The 7,516-nt window shown below is 33.6% G+C and overlaps 1 protein-coding gene across 4 annotated transcripts in view; it reads left to right on the plus strand.

Annotated features, from left to right (window-relative positions):
- The window catches only part of USP15 (ubiquitin specific peptidase 15), a 129,176-nt gene that overhangs the window by 47,755 nt on the left and 73,905 nt on the right, over positions 1-7,516 (plus strand). For all 4 annotated transcript variants that reach the window (XM_019654745.1, XM_019654746.1, XM_019654748.1 and 1 more), the window contains one exon: positions 1,278-1,423. In XM_019654745.1, the coding sequence (XP_019510290.1) occupies positions 1,278-1,423 (146 nt within the window). The remainder of the gene's footprint in view (positions 1-1,277; positions 1,424-7,516) is intronic.

Raw genomic sequence — 7,516 nt, forward strand, 5'->3', positions numbered from 1 at the left:
TTTCTTAATCTGGGTGCTGGTTGCATGATGTGTCCACTTTGGAAATTTTTCTTGATATACTGATGACTTGTGCATTTTTTCATATCCATTTACACTTTGATAAAAAGAACACAAAGAAAAAAAAAACTCCCCCCCCCCAAAAAAAAAGCAGTACTGTCAGATTATTTATTTTATGTATTATTTAAATATTCTGGGTAATTTGCTTTAAGTTTTGAAATACACTGTAACATTTAGTACTAATTTAACACCTTAATCAAAATCTCATTGACTATGAGACTATTAAAGAACATTAGCTACTAAGTAGAACATAAACAGTATTATTGGACTACATATAATTATTTAGGTTAGGCATGGGGTTTTTATATTTCTTCAGAGAGCATGTGTAATATTAGGACCAGTATTTTGTAAATGTTTTTTCCAAAATTAACCAAGTATTCACAGGTTTAGAAGTATTGTATAATTCTTAATGTCATTAAATATTTGAATTACAGTTTTTCTTGAGTCTAACTTAAGAGAGTTATTAACCAGATTTTAATAGTTTTAATAGTATTTTCTGATATCTCTGTTTAAAAACTTTAAAGATTCATTTAACTGTGGTACTGAAGCTTAATTTTATTTGTACTCTCAAATATGTATATACTCCTGTGTCTTATTTTATAGCAGGTTAAGATGCTTAAGAAAAAGACTTCTTCCACTCATATAATTGATTTAGATACAAAGAAAATATATGGTTTTACTTTAAAACAAGACATTTTGACCAGTACAGACATCCTTTCAAAGAAAGCACTTTCATTTGTGTCCATGTAGTCTATTTAATTTTTAGTTAGCTGTTGAAACAGTAAAATGTTCTTAAATTGGTTGTTATAATTTAAAATATTTTCCATTTATAGCATCTCTGAATCATACTTTAATTTCTAACTCCTACATATCATCAGAAAATATGTTGATTTCATAATGTGTAAAAAGTTAGTTTATCCTATAGGACATAAATTATGCTTTAGTAGTTATATGATTGAACTCCTTTACCTTTTGAGGTCTCATTTTTCCCAAGTAACCTGTCAGAGTTATAATTGCCATTTTGTTCCTAAAAACACACCTGGTCTAAAAAAAACCTTCTTTATTGTTTTTTATATATTTCTTACATATTTGTTCACCTGTTCTTGCTATTATATCAGTATATAAAATGTAGGGTTTTTATGCTGGTGAGCACTTAGTTGTATGTGGTATATATTTTTAAATTTATTATATTTACATATTTTTTTCCTCCTTAAATCTAGATACAATTGAAAAGGAAATAAGAAAAATCTTCAATATTCCAGATGAAAAGGAGACCAGATTATGGAACAAATACATGAGTAATACATTTGAACCACTGAATAAACCAGACAGCACCATTCAGGATGCTGGTTTATACCAAGGACAGGTATTGTTTAGCAATACTGTTTATTTTAAGCATACCATACATAAACATTTCTGGAGTCACAAACTTGGTTATCCTGCCAATCTATAATGAGTTCTACTGGCTCTGGCTTCCTCTTTCCAACTCATCTCTTCCCTATCCCTGCTAGTCATTAGCTATAACTTCTGTTTCCCTTCTTGAGCTTGAGAATAACCTACTTCATTTTTATTATTTTTTTAAATTTTATTGGAGAACCGTGTGTTCTCCCAGAACCCATCATCTCAAAGTCTAAGTCGTTGTTTGAATCTAGTTGTGGAGGGCGCAGCTCAGCTCCAAGTCCAGTTGCCCTTTTCAGTCTCGTGGGAGGCACATCCCACCATCCCATGTGGGAATCGAACTGGCAACCTTGTTGTTAAGAGCACGCGTTCTAACCAACTGAGCCATCAGGCCGCCCACCAGCAGCTCAGCAGCAGCTCAGCTCAAGTCGTTGCCTTCAATCGAGTTGCAGAGGGCACAGCTCACTGGCCCATATGGGAATCGAACCGGCAACCTTGTTGTTCAGAGCACACACTCAAACCAACTAGCCACCCAGCCACCCGAGAATAACCTATTTCTTAAAAAAAATTATTTTCCATCAAAAAAACAGATGATAAGATAGGTCAGCAAACTCTGTAAAGGATCATACAGTAAATGTTTTTGACTCAGCCATCTATATGGCCTGTCTCACAACTACAACTCTCCCATTGTGGTAGCATGAAAGTAGCCATAGAGGATATGTAAACAAATAGAAATGGCCATAGTCCACCAAACTTTATGTACAAAACCAGTCATCGAGCTAAGTGAACTGTAATTTGCCATCTCTTGCTAAAAGGAATCAACCCCCAATTTGGTCTTTCTTTATGATCTAATTCAAAGAAATGAAATGCTGAGAAATGAAGACATTTAGACATAGTCAACAAGTCCTACTAATCCCACCTTGCCATTCTCTATGCCATTCTCAGCCCTTGTCTTTCAGTAGTTTCTTAACAGGTCCCTCTGCCTCCAGTTTTTTGCATGTCCACTCTCAATCTTCCATATTTCTGTCTGTAGTCTTCCTAAAATGGAAATCTTATTTCCTTTTCATAAACCTTTCCTGGCTCTTTAACAATTATAGAATAAAGTCCAGGCACCTTAACACAGCATGCAAGTCATGGTTTGACCTTTTGTCAGTCTTCCATCATCTTTACATTATCTGCGCTTTGTGATTTACACTCTTAACAAAACCAAACTAAACAGTTTATAGTGCCCTAAGCATACTGTGCTGTCTGTGCTCCTCTGCTTTCCTATATATTCTTTCATCTGCCTGTTGTACCCTTCTTCTCAATCCCTGCATCCATCCAGCAAAAAGTCCTTTTAAACAGGAAAATACTCAAATTAACCATTCCATCCTATCATTTAGTCTAACCAGATCAGATTATTCATCCTTCAAATTCCAACTCAGACAGTATATCATCTCTTCAGCCTTTCTGACCTATTTTTCTCAATATCTATTTGAAGTATATGATTTTGTGCATTAGAGAGAAAGTTACTCCTTTAACTTCCATAATGATTTATATATGTCTTTTGTATCATTTATTATGTGCTTTAGTTATTTATATATTGAGCTCCCTAGCTAGACTATGAGATGCTTATTTTGGTTAGACTTTCCATCATATATTTTTGTTTTTATTTTTAGTACCTAACACAGAGCCTGGTGCTCCAACATATGGAAGTTTTTGTTTTGTTGTATTTAAAATTACTATTGACATCAATAATATGATACAAATTGTTAAAANTTTTATATATTTTGGATATTAACCCCTTATCAGATATCTCATTGACAAATATCTTCTCCCATTCAGTAAGGCTTCCTTTTTGTTGTATTGATGGTTTCTTTTGTTGTGAAAAAAACTTTCATGCTATTTTGATTATTGTCGCTTTGTAGTGTAAATTGAAGTCAGGGAGTGTGATACCTCCAGCCTTGTTCTTGTGTTTTCTCAGGATTGCTTTGGCTATTTGGGGTCTTTTGTGATTCCATACAAATCTGATAATTTTTTGTTCTATTTCTTGAAAAAATGCCATTGGGATTTTGATGGGGATTGCATTAAATCTGTATAATGCTTTGGGTAATAAGGCCATTTTAACTATGCTGATTCTTCCAATTCATGAACACGGAATGTTTTTCCATTTCTTTGTGTCTTCTTCAATTTCTTTTAATAATGTCTTATAGTTTAAAATGCTATGTATGTTGGATATATGCCTTAATTGCATATGAACTGAATTTTCGTATAATTAAATTTTTTTTATTTTATTAGAAGTTTTCAAACTGTGTTGTCTATACTTTGTTAGCCATTAATCAGCTTTGAGAGTAAAGAGAATGGAATAGAAAATATTACAATAGAAAATATCATATATGTATGTGCCTACTAGGTCACAGTTTCTTCCTATAAGTCTTAGTTTTAAAAGTTTGAAAGTCTATATTAGAGCATGTTTACTTTCTATGCACAGTTTTGCAAAAATTAAAATTAAACATGTCAGGAATTTTAGAAATTTAGTTGTTATAATTATAGTAGTGTTAGCAGTTATTGAATATTTACTATGTTCTAGGAACTTTACAGGAATTTTCTTATTTAAATCTCAACAACACTATATCCTTATCTTACAGGTGATAAAGCTGGGGTTTACAAAGGTTTACCTACCTAGGTTCACACAAGTGAGAGAGCCAGTATTTTAACTCCTTAACCAGGGATTTTATACCAGAGTCTCATATCTGAATGGCTGCGTTACACAATCTGTGCAAGTGTTAATTGGGCTGATTTTATTTTTCTAAAATAAGTGAGTTTTGAAACAATAAAAAATTTGGATAAAAAGAAAGGAAATGTGGGATGTATGTTTTTTCCTTGTGGTCTTTTAAAAAATACTGATTAAATAATGAAAATAGCTATGTACATGAAATATAGCTATATAAATTATAAATAAAATTGAGAAATAAAAGTATCTGTTTTCTTTTTTTTACCAAATTAATGAAATCTTACGTTTTCAACTAGTACTACCTACATTGATTTATAATAAAAATGATAGTAGCCATAGGCAGGATCTAAATAATTTACCACATTTACAGCCAAAATACTTTGCCTTTGAATAGTTTTCTTCCCAAATTGATATATTTAGGTATTGAACATGTTCCAATGAGAAAGACAAAATATCGGTTTTATTTTTTCATTAAGGATAACACTAAAGAAATATTTTTGTTATAAAACTTATTGGAAAATGCTTTGGGTTTATAAATTTATTAGTAGAATTGCTTAATTTTCTTATCAAATGTTCCTACTGGAAATGTTGGTCGCAACAATTTTATTTCTATTATCTGTATTAATATTTTTCTACCTCTGTATGCTTTTCATTAACTGCCTAAAGGAGTAAGTTAATATATGGAAAAATATGCACATGCTCTCAATGCCTAGGTATTATTAACTCCAGTGATCCTAATCTGCACCCAACCTCAGCCACCAGTTGCCAGAGACTGTCATTATCTATAACTGCACTGGCCAAATCTCAACTGGAGCATCCTGCTTTCTGACTCGCACTTGCTCTGCTGCCATTCTCTCTCCAGCCCACTGCTTCAGACATTCCAGCCTACCACTCCCTTGGCACTGTTCTGTGATGGCCTCTAATTACTTCTACATTGACAAATTCAATGGTAATTTCAAAGTCTTCCATTTTCTTAATCTGCAAGGAAAAGTTAACATTTTATTCACTTTCCCACCTAGAAACACTTTCTCTTCACATGTCTTCCAGGGCAAAAGTTCCTACTAGCTACATCTTCTCAGAGTCCTTTTTAAGATCCTCTTTGTTCCTGATCTTGAAACATCCATGCTTAATCCTTGGATTTCCTCTTTTCCTTGGTGACTTCCTCTAGTACCCTGGCTTTAATTACTTCCTGCATATTGATGTCTTTAAAATTTATATCTCCTATCCAGAACTCTCCCTTAATTCCATTCCATATCTTTACTTGTTTTAGATATTCCATATCTTTACTTGCGTCTGATAAGAATCTCAAGGTATAACGTTTATGAAACTAAATCCTCTCCTTCCTCCCAAATCTGCTACTGTCATTCTTCTCCATATGAGTAATCACCATTTGCATTCTTCCAATTGCTCAGGCGAAAAACCTTGGTATCATTCTGATCCTTTTATTTCTCACCCTGCATGGAATCTAGCAGCATATCTTCTCAGGAGTTCCTTCAGAATCTGTTCTCTGTCTGACCACTTAACATTGGTTCCACTGCTACACCAGCATCACCTTGGTTTGGATTTCTGCAGTAGCCTAGTCTCCCACCTTGAGCATCCTGCAGTTTGTTCTTTACTAGTAGCAAAAGTTTACATTTAAAATGTCAGTTAGGTCATGCCACTTCTCAACTCCTCAGTGGCTTCCCTTGTTACTCAAATAAAATGCATACTTTCATAACTCACAAGATTCTATATGATCCTACATGAGCACCTTTATGGACTCATTTTTATCTTGCTTTTTCTACTTCAGCCACATTGGTTCACTGTGCTGTTCTAAAACATGCCAAATGCCTTTGGGCCTTTATATTACTCTTTTCTCCTGCCCATACATTAGTATTTTGTAAAACTCAGTAAAGAGGAAATTCCCATATGTGTTTGTATGCTTATAATATGTATATAAATATCTATATTATTATAATAGAAAAATGTCTAGAAGAAGAAATATCAAAATGTTAAGAATGGTTATCTTTAGGTAAACTTTTTATTTGTATTTGTATTTTCTGAATTTTTGCAATGATCAAGAATTTTTCTGCAATCAGTAAAAAGGTATTTATTTTTTATAGAAAGACTAAAATGACCTCCCTTCCTTGGCTNTGCTTTCAGTTTTATATCCCACATATGAGTGAAGTAGTATGGTTCTCGACTTTTTCTGTCTGACTTATTTCGCTTAGCATGATAATCTCAAGATCCATCCATGTTATTCCAAATGCTAGTATTTCATCTCTTCTTATGACCAAGTAATATTCCATTGTATATATGTACCACATCTTCTTTATCCAATCATGTATTGAAGGACACTTTGGTTGTTTCCATGTCTTGGCCACTGGGAATAATGCTGCAGTGAACATCTGGGCACGCATATCTTTACAGATAAATGTTTTCAGAATTTTAGGGTAGGTACCCAGCAGAGGGATTTTTAAGTTGTATGGTAATTCTAGTCTTAATTTTTTGAGGAATCTCCATACTGTTTTCCATGGTGGCTGTACCAATCTAAATTCTCACCGGCAGTGTATGAAAGTGTTCCTTTTCTCCACAGCCTCTCCAACACTTGTTATTTATTACTTGTCTTGTTGATAGTAGCCATTCTGACAGGGGTGAGGTGGTATCTCCTTGTGGTTTTGATTTGTATTTCTGTAATAGCTAGTGAAGTTGAGCATTTTTTCATATATCTGTTGAACATTTATTTGTCGTCTTGGGAGAAGTGTCCGTTCAGGCCCTGTGCCCATTTTTTTAATTGAATTGTCTGGTTTTTTTTTGTTGTTGAGTTGTTGAGTTCTTTATATATTTTGGATATTAGCTCCTTACCAGAGGTGGTGTTTGCAAATATCTTCTCCCATTCGGTTGGTTCCCTCTTTGTTTTGTTGATAGTTTCTTTTGCTGTGCAGAAGCTGTTTTAGTTTGATATAATCCCATTCCTTTATTTTAATCCCATTCCTTTATTTTTGTTTTTACCTCCTTGCCTTTTAGGTCAGAATCATAAAATCTTCTCTGAACCCAAGATCCATGCTTAGTACCTATGCTTTCTTCTGTGCAATTCATTGTTTCAGGTCTTACGTTTAGATCTTTGATCCATTTTAAGTTAATTTTGGTACATGGTGACAGCAGTCTACTTTCGTTCTTTTGCAGGTGGCTTTCCAGTTTTCCCAGCACCATTTATTGAAGAGGCTTTCTTTTCTCCATTGACTGTTTTGGCTCCTTTGTCAAAAATTATCTGGTCACATATATGTGGGTTTATTTCTGGGTTCTCAATTCTATTCCATTGGTCTGTGTATCTATTTTTCTGCCAATACCATGGTATTTTAAAAAAAA

The sequence above is a fragment of the Hipposideros armiger genome, unplaced genomic scaffold, assembly GCF_001890085.2.
Source record: "Hipposideros armiger isolate ML-2016 unplaced genomic scaffold, ASM189008v1 scaffold_229, whole genome shotgun sequence".
In the NCBI taxonomy this organism is placed as follows: domain Eukaryota; kingdom Metazoa; phylum Chordata; class Mammalia; order Chiroptera; family Hipposideridae; genus Hipposideros; species Hipposideros armiger.